Raw genomic sequence first — 17631 nt, 5'->3', positions numbered from 1 at the left:
TCTTGTTTCTGTGAAGTTAAACATAGACTTCTTTCCTTCACATTAAAAGGATCTGGTATGTATATTCTATACACCAAAGTGACCCTTTAAATAAGGTCATGCTGAAATTGGCTCCCGGAACACTGTTTTAATATTTCTATTTTTAGCTGTATTTAGTAAATAAGATCTTTGAATCCCTCTGTCAGTACCACATAATATCTGCTTAATTAGTTAGACAGTTACAGTAAGATAAGACAGAAAGTAAAGGTCTCAAAGATATCATGTTCCTACACATTTTGTAAAGACTGAGGGCTAAAGAGTAGAGAAGGACCCAGATTGGTGCCAGTAAGGACAGAGCATGGTTTCAGCCACAGGTGATCAGTTTGCCCTGCTAAAGCACCCATCAGCTCCCCTTCAATAAACAGTCAGTTTGTGGGTAGGTCTAAACCCACCGCAGCAAGTACTTTTGTCTTACATGACAGACAAACAGATATCCCTGTTGTAGTGCAGGGCCCAAGCCTGAACACAGTAATCAAGTTGCAGTTTCACTAGCACTGCATACAAGGGCACAATCACTTCCCTAGCCCTGCTGGCCATACTGTTTCTGATTCAAGACAATCTGGCATCATTGGCCTTCTTGACAACCTGAGCCCACTGCTGGCTCATGCTCAGCCAGCTGTCAACCAGCACCTCCAGATCCTTTTCTGCTAGACTTATCAGTCTCTCTTCCCCAAACCCGGGATTGCTGGGACAGAAATGAAGCACCCAGCACTGAGTCTTTTTGGAGGCCATGTGACTGGACATGACTCATAGATCTGGCCTATCCAGATCCTTCTCAGGATCCTTCCTGCCCTCAAGCATATCAGCAATGCTGCCTAAATTAGTATCATCCACAAACTTATTGAGAAAGGACTCTGTATACTATTGTCCACACTGATAAAAATGTTAAGCAAAAGTAGCTGCAATGCAGAGCCCTGGGGAATCCAACTGTACAGAGAACTGTGCATCTGTCCCAGCTATGAGAAGACTGTTTCTCCAGAATACCACAAGAAACGGTGTTGAATGCCTCACTAAAATTAAGATAGACAACACAGACTTTCCCTCACTTTTTTTTTTTTTTTCCCCATGAATTTCTCATGGAATTTTGCAGTGCATGTAGCTCAACAAACTGTTCAGACTGATACATTGCAGAATGTCTTTGGATGACCACAGGAGCTGCACTAGTTCATTCTTTAATCATTTTCACATGCTTACTGTTCTTCCAGGGTCCCCAGGCCAAAAATGCTACATCGCTGCACATCTTTATCCTCACAGTTTAAAAAGTAAATACAAGTGAACACTGAAAATTAAGGTAGGTTTAAAGGGGATGATATTCCCCACCATACTTTTTCAAGGCAATGCTCAGTCTAAGTTTCATTCTGAATGATTAAATAGTTATGTGCATGATCCACACAGTAGGTTGCACAGCACATGATGTTAAGGCCTTATCACTGAGGCATAACATTATTAATATGTGCAGAATATGATGTCTGACAGAGAACATTAACCACAGTTAGAGAGTCTGAGAGGCCTTTCAGAGAGAAAGTATTTTAACAAATGTTCTTATTGACCATGAAAGAATACTAAAGTGAAAAATAAGTTTGGGCTCTCAAGTCAATGAGAAAGGGATAAAAAAAAAAGTGAAAAAAGGTCTAAATCTACCATTTTTTTCTCACATTATATGGCAAAGTACATGTATATAAATTGAAAGGTTTACTTATTCTAAATCTTAACCTCAGTTATCAGTAGCTGCTTGGATCTAGTAAAACACTTTTTCTTCTCATAGATGCTCTTGAATTAACATCCACTGTCAGTAATAAACATACCTAAAACTTTGGAAAGAGCTCCAGGCCAAACAGAGGGCTGCATTTATGTTCATCCGACATACCTCTCCCCATTGCTTTAAAAACTCTACAAGACAACAAATCAAGGGAAGGAAAAAAAGAAAAAGAAAAGGAAAAAGAAAAAGAAAAGAAAAAGAAAAGGAAAAAGAAAAAGAAAAAGAAAAGAAAAGGAAAAAGAAAAAGAAAAAGAAGAGAAAAAAAAGAAAAGAAAGAAATAAAAGAAATAGAGGGAGAAGGACCAACGAGAGCTGGTCAGGCCATCTGATACTGCATGCAACATTTTCTTTCTTTTCTGGTCTCGCATGAATAAGCTTAAAAATTTGGAGTTTACGTAGCACAGGTTGTCTAACAAAAGTACAGTTACTCATGAATAATTTGGATTTCAATGTGTATGTGAAGAAAATGGCTCAATGCAAGGCTTTTTGTACTAAAGCCATCTGTGACTCACAGTATTATCATGCATGATATTGGGTCATTGTGTAAAAGCAGCAGTGCATGAAGGGCCATGGAAATGGCATATGAAAAGACACTTCAGGATGCCCTGTAAAGTTCCTGGAAATTGTAATCATATGGTGTTTGAGGAACAGTGATTTGTTTACAAATCCTGCTGGTACTGGAATCAGATGTCGTTTCCATACATACTATAGTTTTACGTGAGATTTTAGTGTAGCATACAGATGCTATTAGCGCAAGTCTTTTACTTGGGTATGAGAAAGATATGAGTCATGCAGCCTTTACAAAAGAGACTAGATGAAATGTTGATGATACACTTACGTTTACGCTGTGTATGTGACACGCATCCCAGTTAAAAAAAAAAAAAAAAAAAAAAAAAAAGCTGATTTGGCATGGTAGAGTGCCCCTAAATACTATGTTGTACAGTTTTTTGTAGCTGTGTCTGCCCATTAGCTTGCGTAGATGAATTCTGTAGCCCACTAAAATCACATATGAGGTTTAATGATTTCTGTATCTCCAGATTTAATCCTGTAAGTTCTCAAGCATTGCAGAGATATTAAACAGATTTGAAACCTGAAATAGATTTTCTACACAAAAAGAATAATTTGCATATAAATAAATATTGTCTTCCTCTTCCATAGCCTCTTACACATGAATTTGAAGAATGCAGTGACACTGCATAAATATATTCATGAAAGTTTGACTGCAGATTATATAAAGATTCCTCCATTTTGACATAAATCAAATTAATCCTCTTTGAATCTTCACTGAAATGATGATGCTAGGCTAAATAAAACTCTTTGAATTCTCATTAACCGTTAGTACAGCTGATTCTTTGACTGGTTCATTAGCATGCTTGGTGGCATATGCTTAAAAAGGAGAAAAAAAAGAGAAGAACTATACAACTTAATTCAGAATAGAACAAAGATGTCGATTTCAGCTTTTGCCTTTTACATATTGCAAAGTACATAGAATAATGATCTAACTTCAGCAGCACATAAGGTTCTTCTAAATTGCCATTCAAATTGTTTCTTAACTTTAACATACTATAAATTAATTAGTCAGCTGCATATAGATTTTCACTGTTCAAACACAAATAAAACTACAGAGAAAGAAAGCTTTAAAATATCTACAATATAACATTTACAAACAGACATCAGCAAATAAATTCACTACTTCATAATGGCAAAACATGCTAATTCAGCTCCAGTGATTTTTAGAAAGTAATAGAATGGTGAAAAAAGAAAAAAAAAAGATTAAAATGGGCCTTTTTTTCTATGAAAATCTCAGTGATTATGTTATAACTTTCAAGAATGGGAAACTCTTGTCCAGTTCCCTGTCAGTCATACAGATAGGCTACAGCTATTACCTACTAAAGAAAATATGTAATCTGGATAAAGCACTGCTATATTTAATAGTCAGTCATCCACTGTCAAAATATATATCTTGATGAAATGCTACTCTGTTTAAAAGAATTCAGAAGAAATAAATGTACAAGATTTCAAAGGAAACTAAACAATCATCAGCCATTTTCCATGTTATTCATCAGCAACACCAGAGCTGCACAAAGCTCTGTTCATTCTGTTTCCATGATCTAATAGTGCTCCACAGAACAAGTTCATTTCCTTGTCTTGTGTCAAAGGAGGGTGGGATTTCTGAGAGGTCCCCATTTACACAAAGGCCCTGGCACAGCCTAAATTAGTACACATGATTGAATGCAATGGGGTTCACCCCGTTAGACACAGCCACAGGCATCAAACTGTCTGGTTGCTGTTTTAGGAGAACAGGATACTGTATAATTTAATCCATCATTAATATGTTCCACGTTAAGCATAATGCCTGCTGTCATGTTTCTTGAATTTCACAAGCTAATCAAAGTAGCTGCTTCTTATTACATAACTGTACTGCAATGTAATCCTAAAGGCTACTTCAGGATGTTTCTTACAGCTTCTTATTATTTATGTAACATCCCAGAAAACTGCTCCAAAGTCATGTCTGGAGAAGGGGAAGATTTATCAGTTCCACTCAGCCCAAATGGAGGAAAACTTCTCATTGTATGTGTATCTCCACTGAAAACATGAATCCCTAAAATCCACATGGCAGATAAACTTGTATTGTTCCTCTTAACAGTATATTGGAAAACTGTTGCTGTTGTTTTCTTTTTGTGATAACCAGAAGACTCCCTATCCTCCCAGTTCTCAAGTGTGATGCCGTAAGTGATCTACTTTGATACGGTTGGCATCCAGCTCCTTTTCCTCCTGGGTATGGATGTTCTCGTTCAGCTCCTTCTGTCCACTCCTACTTTAAACACTTTTCATGCTAGTTACATTGGAAGCTGCGATGAGAATCCTAGAATAACTAGATAAAAGTTTTATTTCACAGATTGTTCCAATCCCAATAGATTCTGAAAGTTATCTAATAGAGGAGTTCATTTCTTCTTCTCCTTTCTTTTTTGTCCTTACCTTAGGGAAAAGTGAGGAACAGCAGCCACACCTAAGGGAAGTGTGAGCAGTGCATCAGGCCTTGTGGAAACAAAAAGGAAGCAGTAGATCATCTCAGTGAGAGCAGTATGTTTTGGCATCTTTCCTTGACACCACCCCCACTATCCCAGCCTCCTCTGCCCCTCCCACGCTCACACATCTAAAAAGCAGATGGAAAATATTCTGCCAGAAGACATTGAAACACAGTGTTAGAAAGTTACTCTCTTCAGGCTGGAGAAAGTGATAGAGAACTCTGGCAGGCAAATTAAGTTATTCATAGTCAATGGCATTTTGGAAGGAAAAGCAGGAAGGAAGTAGGAGAAGTTATAGGGATTGTAGAAGAACCATCTGGGACATTAGAAACAGATGCTCTTCAGCTAGCTACACTTCAGAGAGAGACCTATGCGGCTAATACTGGTTGAAGGAAGCATTACTGGTCTTCCCACTTTGTTTTCAGAGCTGAGCATACTCTAAAACTGCCATGACATTAGAGTTATAATAGTGTCACTATTTGCAAAATGTAATTTCCACAAACAGATTTTATTTTCCCTAATGGCAATGGCAATGATGCTCAGATCCTGAAGATTCTTATTTTACCCAATTTCATGTTTTCTTATACATCCCAGAAAGTCTATGCAACCCTACTCTCACAGTAACTAAGCTCTCTACAGTCAAAATGAAAGGTGTCTTTTCTTGATATGACTCAAAATGAAAACTATATTGAATATTTTAGGAAAATAGAATATCCTCAGCTGGGAGGAACCCATAAGGATAATTGAGACCAACTCCTGGCTCCACACAGGAGGGGCCAAACTGAGACTATATGTCTGTGAGCATTGCCCAAACATTCCTTAAACTCATGGCTCAGGGCAATGACTGCTGTCCTGGGAAGACTGTATCTGGGCCCAACCACTCTCTAGTGAGGAACCTTACCCTACCAGCCAACCTGACCCTTCCCTTGGGCCCTGTCGCTGTAACAGAGAGCAGAACTCAGTGGTGCTCCTTTGCTCCCTGTGAGGTTCTGCAACCACCATGAAGCTCTCTGCTCCTGTGCTCTGAGCTGAGCAAACCCAAGGACTCCAGACACTTTATAACAACTTCTAGAAATTAATCTAATTTCACCCCCTAACTCTTGCACAGGAAAAAAAGGAAGGATAAGAATGAAGAACCACGTGTGAGGGAAAATAGATGCAACAGTCAATGTTCTTGTGAACATATCAACATACCATGGTGATAAGCACAGGAGGTCAGCCTGCAAAGGGTATTTTCCTTTCTGTTATTTCTTCTGAGTTTTAGACATATGATGTGGGCAAATATCTAATTAATTTTCCATTAATTAACAAATACATTCTACCATGTATGTTTTATACCAAAGATAATAAAATAGAGATTGAATTTGTCCACATGAATATATAGATGTACAGAGTACACAAATGTACACACACAGACAGATACTAGAAAAATCAGGCAAAAGCATCTCTTCTTTCCCTCCTATCACCAATATTTTGAATTTGACTCCATTAACAGTCATATTTTTAATACCCAGAATTACAGTGGGCTAGCATAGTACTTAGATCAGAATAAATACAAAAATCAACACTGTACAACATTCATCAGAATCATTTACATGCATATTTTTCTTCTCTGTTTCCAAAAATAGTACAATCTGCTATGGGTTCTTCACTTTCTTGTCCAGCCTATGGAAATAAATTATCTGACACATGTTGTAGAAATATTCCAAGCATTGTAATTGTCTCATCATCACAGTATCACATTGCAGGAAAACCACTTTTTGTTGGAATTTACAGATAAAATAGCACCTGCTTCAGTAACCTAATGACCTGAAGGAATTGTTACAAAACTAATCCATTTGATTTTTATTGTAGAAATTAGTGAAGTACATCAGTATCCTGTGGCATATTGTCTCACACTGTTTTCAGCGTGAAAATTTCTTCAGAGATCAGACTTCTGGTTAAAAATCACATGGGAAATATAGTATAAAAATGAAAATGAAAATAAAAATAAAAATAATAAAAAAGAAAACAGTTACCAATATAAAGAACCAGAAGGGAATCAGTAAGGAAAAGATAAATGGATGTCAGAAGGAATGTTAGGCATGTCTGCCTGTGTGTAGATAAACAGTGACTAGATTTCTTGTTTAAACTTTTTTTTTACTTTTCTTCCTAAGTTTTTGCCTGAGGCACACCAATTTTTTTCTCAAGACTGATTGTAATGAATGTATTTGTTTTGAATGTGCGTGTTTCTTGAGCCAGCAGTGTACACTTGCATCTCAGAAAACCAACTGAATCCTTGGCTGCATCAAAAGAGGAATGGCCAGCACTGAGAGCTGGTAGCTGTCCCCTTCCACTCTGCCCTCATGAGATCTCATTTGGAATACTATGTCCAGGCCTGGGGCCTTCAGAACCAGGACACAAAGCATTTGGAGTTGGTCCTGAGGAGGGCCACAAAGACGATCAGAGGACTGGAGCACCTCTCTGACACAGAAAGGTTGAGGGAACTGGGCTTGTTCAGCCTGGAGAAGAGAACCTCCTTGCAGTGATTTTAAACAAAAAGAAGGGAGACTTACATTAGATGTTAGAGGGAAATTTTTTACTGAGAGGGTGGTGACGCGCTGGCAGAAGCTGCCCAGAGAAGCTGTGAATGCCCCATCCCTGGAAGTGTTCAAGGCCAGGTTGGATGGGGCTCTGAGCAGTCTGATCTAATGCTTGATGTAGTGGTTGGCCACCCTGCCCATGTGAGGGGGTTGGAACTGGATGATCTTTAAAGTCTTTTCCAACCCAAATCATTCCATGATGCTATGATATATGGCATAACCCAGGAAAGCCATTGAAATCATCATTCCAAAATGGTGATCTATTAAAATGAAATATTGACCAGCATTTTTCACTGTCTATAGCTAATTTGCAAATAATTGTCAAATAATTGTCAAAATAGAACAGAATCTCTAAAAACTGCTTAAAATACATCTTTTTAATATACATTTAATACAAATCCTAAATAATCATTTTGTGAAGGAAAAATAATACATTTAACACTGAAAAATTACTAAGTCCACAAGGATTTCAAGTAAGAATATTTCTGTCATGTGAATGCAATTAGATATTAATATAAGCCTAAGCATCCTAATAATCTTTATAGATGAGTACTTGGGAAATGAAAATCAGATTTTTCTTTTTTACTGAAACATTAATTGCTTTCCTGTCTATTCTGTTAAAAGAATATTAGTGCTTACACATATAAGCAGACATGCAGTATGCAAGCCTAGTTTATAGGCTGAATTAAAGTTATATTATGTGTTTGGTAGAAGGTATTTATAAATCCTATTAAATCTTAATCTGTATGCACATCTAATGTCCTTATTGACAATTCATGCTTGGAGCTTGTGAAGAAGTCTTTCACCATGTATTTATCCTGGAACATGGCTGTCATTCTCTGTGCAGAGAACACTGCAAAGTCGATCTTTCAACATGTTAATATTATATTTTTTCCCTCAAAAATGTAATTTTCAACTAAATAGCATAAATTGCTTACAATGTTTGCAGTAGCATTATTTTGCATAGGGGTAAACAGAAACATCTGAGTAGATTGCCTAGCTACATTTCTTCCACAGGAGATAAAAAGGACAGTTCTGTGTTTCCGCTTTCCATTTGCCAAAACAAACTTTTTTCCAAATCTTTGCCATGAGAGATAAGAAGAAATTCTGCCAAGCTGTGACAGGAAGATCAGTCTCCAGGGAAAGAACATTGGGAGATGGTGCTCAAGACAAAGCTAGACAAAAGATCTGATGAGGGTTGAAGGAAAAAACTTGCTTAGGGCAAAAAGACAAGATAAGCAGATGGTCCATGTACTTAGGATGCCCAGAGCAGGTGCCTGTAGTAGGGGCTGAGCAAGAATTTCTACTTGAACACTTCTTACATCACACCAAATGGTCTCATATGCACTACCATATTTTTCATTGCATGGACAGCGGAAGATAGCAGCCCCATCCCAGGCAGCACCAGCCCCGCAATGTCATGGCCATATCGCCAGAGGCAGCCACCAACTCCAGGAACCACCCTGCAGTTGTCAAAGCAATGTCACAAGAGCACAACAATGGTGGTGGCTGTGTTCCAGAGTGAAGTTGGTGTCACGGCAACCTGGAATGCAGACCAGAAGGGCAGTGCCAGCAAGAGATCACCCCGGGGTAAAAGAGTGAGCAAGGGCTGTGGTGGGTAAGAGCAGCCCATGGGGATGGACAGCGGCTACTCCTCCCCCACCTCACAGCCACACACAGGGACAGGGACACAGCAGGACAGTGAGACACTCCTGTTCTCACCTGCATTCATATCCTGACAAGAGGGCCAAGCACTGCAGGACAGGTAAGTCACTCCCATACTATAAACCACCTTAGTCCTAAAGAACCCTGGAAGATCCTGAAAAACACTGTGATGCAAATACAAGGTCTAACCTGGTTAGCAGAGCCCTGGCCCCAATGCAGGTGCTGGCACTGTACCTACTGATTGCAGCGGCACTTTCAACACACAGTTGTGGAAAAGTGGAGGCAGATCAGCAACCTGGTGAGCAGGGCTACACAGGGGAGGGCAACACAGGGAATCAGAGCACGTGGCTGCTCCTTTATTCCTTCCCGTCTGCATTGCAGATGGGCATCTGCACAAAGATGGAACCAGAGCAGAACACATGCATATCCTCAGCCCTCTGTCAGGTCTCCATGCTGCCATACAGAACAGATAAGTCAGACACAAATGCTATTCTTTCTACATCCTCCAAAACCCTGGAAGGTCCCCAAGATCCTCCTGCCCTCAGGGGGGCAAATATTTTATACAACTTTGCTGAGCCCTGGCCCCACTGCAGGTGCTGGCAACGGATCTACTGATTGCAGTGGCCCTTTCGACACACAGCCATGGAAATTGCTGACAGATCAGCAACCCGGTGAGTAGGGCCACACAGGGGAGGGCATCACAGGGGAGCAGGGCACGTGGCTGCTCCTTTATTCCTTCCTGTCTGCCTTGCAGATGGACATTTGCACAAAGACAGAACCAGAGCAGGACATACACCTATCCTCAGCCCTCTAACTGGTTTCCGTGCCACCATGCAGATAAGTCTGAAACAAACGCTATCCTTCCTCAATTCTAAATTACCTTGGAAGCTCCCCAGGATCCCCATGCCCTCACCTCAACATTTTATACCACTTTGCTGAGTCCTGGCCCTGTTGCAGGTGCTTGCAACGGACCTACTGATTGCAATGCCAACTGATAAATGAGGCCATGGAAATGGCTCATAGATCAGTAACCCGGTGAGCAGGGCTACATAGGGGAGGACAGCACAGGGAAGCAGGGCACATGGCTGCTCCTTTATTCCTTCCCATCTGCCTTGCAGATAGGCAACTGCTCAAAGTTGGAACCAGAGCAGGACACTCGCCTATCCTCAGCCCAATAACTGTTTTCCCTGCCGCCATACAGAATAAATGACAGACATGAACAGTATCCTTTCTAGATCCTAAGGGGACACTGGAAGATCCCCATGATCCCCCTGCCCTCACCTCAACATTTTATATGACTTTGCTGAGCCCTGACCCCATTGCAGGTGCTAGCACCAGACCACCATTTTCCAGTGGCACATTCAACACATGGCCATGGAAATTGCTGGCAGATCAGTAAGCCGGTGAGCAGGGCCATGCAGGGGAAGGTAGAAATGGAAGCAGGGCACGTGGCTGCTCCTTTATTCCTTCCTGCCTGCCTTGCAGATGGACATTCACACAAAGATGGAACCGGAGCAGGACTCATGCCTATCCTCAGCCCTCTAGCTGGTTTCCATGATGCCATACAAATAAGTCAGACATAAACACTATCCTTCCTCGATCCTAAGAGACGTTGGAAGTTCCCCAGGATCCCCCTGCCCTCACCCCAACATTTTTTACCACTATGCTGAACTCTGACCCCACTGCAGGTGCTGGCACTGGACCCATTGATTGCAGTAGCCCTTTCAACACACGGGCATGGAAATTGTTGGCAGATGAGCAACCCGGTGAGTAGGGCCACACAAGGGAGTGCTGCACAGGGAAGCAGGGCACGTGGCTGCTCCTTTATTCCTTCCCATCTGCAGTGCAGATGGGAATCCGCTCAAAGATGGAACCAGAGCAGGACACACACCTAGCCACAGCACTCTCACTGCTCTTCATGCTGCCATATAGATAAGATAAGTCAGACACAAACGCTATACATTCTATATTCTAAGAGACTCTGGAAGCTCCCCAACAACCCCCTCCCCTCACCCCAACATTTTACACCACTTTTCTGAACCTTGGCTTCTCTGCAGTTGCTGGCCATGGAACTAATGATGGCAGTGGCACTTTCAACACACAGCCATTGTAATGGCTGGCAGATGAGGAATTTGGTGAGCAGGGCCACACATGGGAGGGCAGCACAGGGAGGCAGGGCACATGGCTGCTCCTTTATTCCTTCCCATCTGCCTTGCAGATGGGCATTCGTACAAAGATATAGCCGGAGCAGGACACATGCCTATCCTCAGCCCACTTACTGGTCTCCATGCTGCCATACAGAACAAATACGATTGGCCCAAACAGTATCCTTTCTAGATCCTAAGGGATCCAGGACGCTCCCCAAGATCCCCCTGCCCTCACCCCAAAGTTTTATACCACTTTGCTGAACTCTGGCCCCACTGCAGGTGCTGGCACCTGACATATGGATTTCAGTGGCCCTTTCAACACATGGCTGTGGAAGTTGCTGGCAGATGAGACACCCGGTGAGTAGGGCCACGCAAGGGAGTGCTGCACAGAGAAGCAGGGCACGTGGCTGCTCCTTTCTTCCTTCCTGTCTGCCTTGCAGATGGGCATCCGATCAAAGATGGAACCAGAGCAGGACTCACGCCTATCCTCAGCCCTCTAGCTGGTTTCCATGCCTCCATACAGAACAAATACATCAGACACAAACAGTATTCTTTCTAGATCCTAAAGGACACTGGAAGTTCCCCAAGAACCTCCTGCCCCCACCCCAACATTTTTTACCAGTTTGCTGAGCTCTGACCACACTGCAGGTGCTAATACTGGATCTGCTGATCGCAGTGGCACTTTCAGCACACAGCCATGGAAACTGCTGGCAGATGAGCCACCCGGTGAGTAGGGCCATACAAGGGAGTGCTGCACAGGGAAGCAGGGCACGTGGCTGCTCCTTTATTCCTTCCCGTCTGCCTTGCAGATAGGCATCCACTCAAACGTGCAACCAGAGCAAGATGCATGCTTATCCTCAGCCCACTTAATGGTCTCCATGCTGCCATACAGAACAAACAAGTCAGACACAAACAGTATCCTTTCATATATACTAAGGGACCTTGGAAGCTGCCCAAGATCCCCCTGCCCTCACCCCAACATTTTTTACCACTTTGCTGAACTCTGACCCTACTGCAGGTGCTGGCACCAGACCTATTGATTGCAGTGGCTCTTTCAACACATGGCCATGGAAATTGCTAGCAGATGAGCCACCCAGTGAGTAGGGCCATGCAAGAGAGGGCATCACAGGGAAGCAGGGCATGTGGCTGCTCCTTTATTCCTTCCTGCCTGCCTTGCAGATGGGCATCTGATCAAAGATGGAACCAGATGTGGACACTCATCTCTCCTCAGCCCTCTAGCTGCTCTCCATGCTGCCATACTGATCAGATAAGTCAGACACAAACAGGAAGCTCCCCATGATCCCCCTGCTCTCACTCCAACATTTTATACCACTTTGCTGAGCCCTGGCCCCATTGCAGATGCTGGCACTGAACCTACTGATTGCAGTGGCACTTTCAACACACGGCCATGGAAATGGTTGGCAGACCAGTAACCCAGTGAGCATGGGCCACGCAGGGGATTGCAGCCTAGACGGCTGTTTCTTTTTTGACTGTCTTCTTTGCAGATGGACTTCTTGGCACTGACAGAACCAGGCCTCCCCAGCCACCACCAAGCAACCCATGTCTGCTCCTGGACAAGGCACAAAGTGAAGCATGAGGAGAGCACACGCCCCGCCATGAAATGCACTGTGGTCCTACAGGATCTGAGGATCTGCATGGCATGGACAGAGGCAGCTCCACAGCACCTTCCAGCTACAGACCCCTCCATGGACGTACACACACACACACAGACATGCTCTACCGACATAATCAGCTCACCTTAGAATGGAGTCAGGACCTTGAATATGGCACTCATCAGCATCTGAAGAAACCATATGGACTGTCTACAATTGAGCTTTAAATATATGGAAGGAATAAGAAGGTAAAAAAGGATGGATGGACCCAACCCAGAAATAGCAGAGACACCATATCCAGAAGAGAAGGCAAGCCCTGTAACTGAGCATGCTCCTGATGCCAGAGATGAAAGTTTAGAAGCGATGAAGATTGACAGCCTTCTTCTCTCAACCCCCAGATGACCACCAAGAAGCTACAACAGAAAAAAAAAAAAAAAAAGAAAAAAAAAAAAACCCTTCAAATTAAAATTTCTGATCCATTAAACCCCTGGTGCTTCTTCCATCTCATGACATCTATAGTGCCAACTTTTTTTTGGGGGGGGGGAGGGGTTGCTCCTTATTGTCATCATCACCTTCAATTTATGCATTTGTATACCAAAGAATGACAGAATGGTTTGGTTTGAAAGGGACCTTGAATATCACCTAGTTTCAACTCCTCTGCTGTAGGCAGAGACACTTCTCTCTAGGCCAGGTTGCTCACAGCCCCATCCTGCCTGGCCTAGAACGCTTCCAGTGAGGGTGCATCCACAACCTTGCTGGGCAACCTGTGCCAGTGTCTCATCACCCTCACAGTAAAGAATGTCTTCCTAGTATGTAGGAACAGATCATCTTTGTGGCCCTTCCTCCTAATATCTAACCTTCCTCCTAGTATCTAACCTAAACTTCCCCTGTCTCAGTTTAAAACCATTCCCCCTTGTCCTATCACTATCCACCCTCATAAACAGCTGTTCCCCCTCCTGTTTAATATGCTCCCTTCAAGTACTGGAAGGCCACGATGAGGTCTCCCCGGAGCCTTCTCTTTCTTCTCCACATTAAACAAGCCCAGTTCCCTCAACCTTTCTCCTTAGGAGAGGTGCTCCAGCCTTCTAATCATCTTAGTGGCCCTCCTCTGGACTCATTCCAAGAGCTCTGTGTATTTCTTGTGCTGGGAGCCCCAGGCCTGGATGCAGTACTCCAGATGGGGCCTCACAAGAGTGGAGCAGAGGGGGACAATCACCTCCCTCTGCCTGCTGGCCACCCCTTTTTTAATGCAGCCCAGAACACAGTTTTTCCAAGTTTTAAAATGAGGGGATTGATTCCTTTCCATGGATTTGGTTAGTCATTCCTGCCTAAACTTAGCAGTGCTTAATGCCCTCTGTGGATAAAATTCAGAAACACAAAATAATCCAGGCTGGTAGAGACCTTAAAGGGCCTCTAGTGCAACTCCCTGCTCAGAATCACACTAAGTTATCTCCTGTCCTGCTGTTTGACTACCCTCCTGGGGAAACTATTCCTCCCTATATCCAGCCTGAAATTTCCACTCTGTTATGTCCCTTGTCCTCCTGCTAAGCATCACTGTCTCCATGTTCTTGATGAACTCCATGTATGTACCAGAAGGTGTTGACTTGTCCCCCTGGTGCAACTCTCTTCTCCAGATTAACAGAGTCCCATTCCATCAGCCTCTCCTCTGTTGTTTGTTTCGTTGTTGTTATTGTTGTTTGCACTGAACATTTCTGAGAATTCTGCTCCCTCACAAACAGGGCTGGAAATGACCCAAGTGCTCAAAAGTTGTTAAAGGGAACTGCTGAACAAGCAGACAGATGAATAGTGAGACATATTTTTTCACCTAGTTTGCAGGTTAAAAAAAAAAGAGGGAATAAAATAGGTCTTCTCCAGCTAACAATCAAAACAATGAAAAGCCATTCAAAATGGATGAATCAAATTAGATCTGAAGCCTCTAAAAACTCTGAGCAGTGCTTAAGCAGCACTGTGCAGAGAGAAATAAAGCAAAGCAGCATGTCAAAATGCAGCTGGAGGATATAATCTGCTCAACCCTGAAGTAGTCATTTTGATAAAAAGTCCAGCTAAAAGAGTTTTCATGGAAGCTAACTTTAGCCCAGTGAGGCTAATCACCTCTGCAGCCAGTGGAGAGAAACAGGATCTGTAGTGCTCCTGCATGCTCTGCTGCTCTGCCCTGGCTAAAGAGACAGTCTGGAAAAACAAGGTGGAGTGGACTAAGTCAGCCTTTATGAATGCCCTACAGAAACACAGACATGGTGTTAGGTAAGCAGCATCCACTAATGGCAGCTTTTCCTGGCAGCCCACTGGGCTGAAAATCATGTGCAGCAGAGACTCTATCTTCAGCAGAGCTACTTCCTTTCACATGTGTGGAGTTAGATGCCTGCAGACGCTTTACTTCATTTCTCATCTCAAACATAGGCAAGGTGGATTGCAGGTAGGAGAAGCTATATTGCTGGCATCTCTTCCCACATGCAGCTATTCAGAGGAGACTGTGGAGAGAGTGCAGGCACCGTATTAAGATGGTTACAAGAGCCAAGGGAGCTAAAAGCAGATTTCCCAAACCTGCTATACCACAAGCCAGGCAAATATATAAGCAAATGAGTACTGACCAGGCAGCATCTGAGAAATCCCTGGCTTCTTTTCAGACATACTCTTTTTCATGGTGCTACTACTCCATATACAAGCTCTGACAGCACAGGCAAAGTAACTTGATGTCAAATAAAAACTAAATGGACTTGCAGCAGCATCAGCAGCAGGTCTTTTTATCAGTGTCAGCATACAAACCCTACTGTAATGAGGTCAGACATGCCTTGGCTTTGCTACAGCACTATTGACTGGCCTTCTATTTTAATTAAATAAATGCAATACACAGAGAGAATTAGCTTCCTGTAAACCCTTGAGCAAACATGAAAAAACCTTCTGCCCTAACCCCAAAAATCACAGTGATAAACTGGCAGTTCCTTTCTGATAAAAAGTGAGCAAAGAGTGCACACTCAGTATTTATTTAATGGCAGAGGATTTCAAATCTGTTGATGGTTAAAACCATGAACACATCCCACCTTTACCTTAATGACAGTAACAGAGTTGGCACATTTTCCTCAGAGGCTTTGATATTTAGCACTCTTTTTCTAGCTGTATTTGAAAGATTTGTGCGTATTCATAAGTAGGTAGGCAAGCAGGTACATGGCCAAGTAAAGAGATACTAAGCAAAAGAGGATAGACAAAGGATTTCCATGTTTTACATTTGAAAAAATATTATCCATCACACATTTAGACACACCGTTCACATACATATGAGCATGAATGGAGCACAGCAGAGTTGATCCAGATGCTGCTCTGCTCTTTAAGTGTTTCGTTTCTAAAGTGTCACCTGCTGTTGCTTACATACCAAAGCATGATACCTAAAACATACTTAAAACTCTCTTTTTCCTTTTACTTATTTTCTTGTCTAGTGCTCCTTGAGGGTTTCTGCACAGCAGCATTTGTGCAGCATCTGTCAGCTGAATCAGTCCACAGCCGTGGAGGTCTTTGCTGGTTCACTTACACACGCTGCTCTCCCTGAGTTGCTTGGTTGTGTGACGTCAGCTCCCTGGAGGCTAGCAATGTCATTATCATTACCAGACAAAGACAGTTAGGTAATTTTGTCTGATGGGAGTGCAGATATTGACCTGAACTAATGTATTCTTATTTCCCAGAGAGATGCTGATTGTAGCAATGTGACATAGCAGGGTTTGCTAATATTAATCTAAAGACTGTGTTCTTTATAGCAGAGAAAAGCTTTTACATTCACATTTGATTTCATCACTTGACATGTCTCTACTTTTCTTGCTAGATTCAAGACTCTTTGGCTTTTAGACACAAGTACAAGGTCTGAATGTATGTGTGCCTGTGAAATATTTTTGGCAACCTCTAATTTGCACATTTTCTGACCCTGAAGAAAAAATTACCAAGACTATTCAGTAGGCTTTCTTTCGTCCAGACAGTCCAAGAAGAAATTCCTCTAGGGAAAGGAGACTCATGGCAGTGATCACATTTGATGTGCTTCGTGATCACACACTGTACATATCTTGCTGTGTTTTTTCATCACTAACCGCTAGCAATGCTTTTGGAATGAAAAGTCTTTCACTTAAAGAGATTACAATTTACATGTTTTATTGCAATTTCCTTGAAAAGCAGATATGTGTTGTCCAGATCATAAGCATTACATAAACAGATTGTGAAAACACGCAAGTTTAATAGCCCTTCTGGAACTTCCTGTAATTATTATAGCAAATACATATATATGTCAGAAGTACAACTCCTTCATACGAATATACAACTAAATTGTTGACAGTATAAACTGGTTAATAAATACTGTAGTGTAACTGTTTAATGATGCAGGCTGGGATTTTGTGCAATATCCTAAAATCTAAACTTTGGCATGTAGATACAAATCACTACAAGCACTCTGAAATAAATCTGATTTATGCTGAAGTAGGAATCATATAATGCTTCCTCCAGATGTTAAGAAAGCAAAACTAGCCAGCCCTGAAAAGGCAATCAGGCTTCACTGAGTCATGTAGCTTAGACTGTGCTATCATCCTCTACTAGCTACAGTAGAAAAATAACTGTGGTGGCTGCTCAGCTAAGAAATCCAGACAAGCAGCCTTTGGCATCAGTGGAAAACACAAGTTTCCAAATACCGATAAACTTGTTATGATTCCATGACAGCCTTCCATAGCAAAACCTTTTAGTTGCAATGTCATATTCTCCATTTGCAGTGGGAAGCCTTAAAAAAGCTGAGGTCTTTTTTGAAGA

At 42.2% G+C, this 17631-nt stretch overlaps 1 protein-coding gene across 24 annotated transcripts; it reads left to right on the top strand.

Moving 5' to 3' along the window:
• The first annotated feature begins 8961 nt into the window (after window positions 1-8961).
• LOC100858183 lies at window positions 8962-13305 on the top strand. 24 transcript variants are annotated; one of them, XM_040660460.2, is made up of 6 exons: window positions 8962-9174; window positions 9294-10296; window positions 10400-10840; window positions 11501-11767; window positions 11870-11947; window positions 12727-13259. In XM_040660460.2, the coding sequence occupies exons 3-6, from the start codon at window positions 10829-10831 to the stop codon at window positions 12982-12984; spliced, it is 615 nt and encodes a 204-aa protein (XP_040516394.1). In that variant the 5' UTR covers window positions 8962-9174; window positions 9294-10296; window positions 10400-10828; the 3' UTR covers window positions 12985-13259. The 24 variants fall into 24 exon arrangements, 13 of the variants coding, with proteins under 13 accessions (XP_040516394.1, XP_040516402.1, XP_040516399.1 ...); XM_040660468.2 differs by having other exon boundaries at window positions 9275-10296; XM_040660465.2 differs by having other exon boundaries at window positions 9272-10296.
• The last annotated feature ends 4326 nt before the right edge of the window (window positions 13306-17631 follow it).

Source organism: Gallus gallus, chromosome 1 (assembly GCF_016699485.2).
Source record: "Gallus gallus isolate bGalGal1 chromosome 1, bGalGal1.mat.broiler.GRCg7b, whole genome shotgun sequence".
In the NCBI taxonomy this organism is placed as follows: domain Eukaryota; kingdom Metazoa; phylum Chordata; class Aves; order Galliformes; family Phasianidae; genus Gallus; species Gallus gallus.
The sequence above is the reverse complement of the archived record's forward strand: the minus strand, read 5'-3'. Positions and strand labels throughout refer to the sequence as shown.

Excerpts from the sequence above, each read along its gene's own strand:
- LOC100858183 (XM_040660494.2), top strand. Across the intron at positions 11,768-11,869 it reads AAATACATCAGACACAAACA|GTGCTAATACTGGATCTGCT; the intron begins GTATTCTTTCTA and ends ACCACACTGCAG. Across the intron at positions 11,948-12,726 it reads GCTGGCAGATGAGCCACCCG|ATGGACTTCTTGGCACTGAC; the intron begins GTGAGTAGGGCC and ends TCTTCTTTGCAG.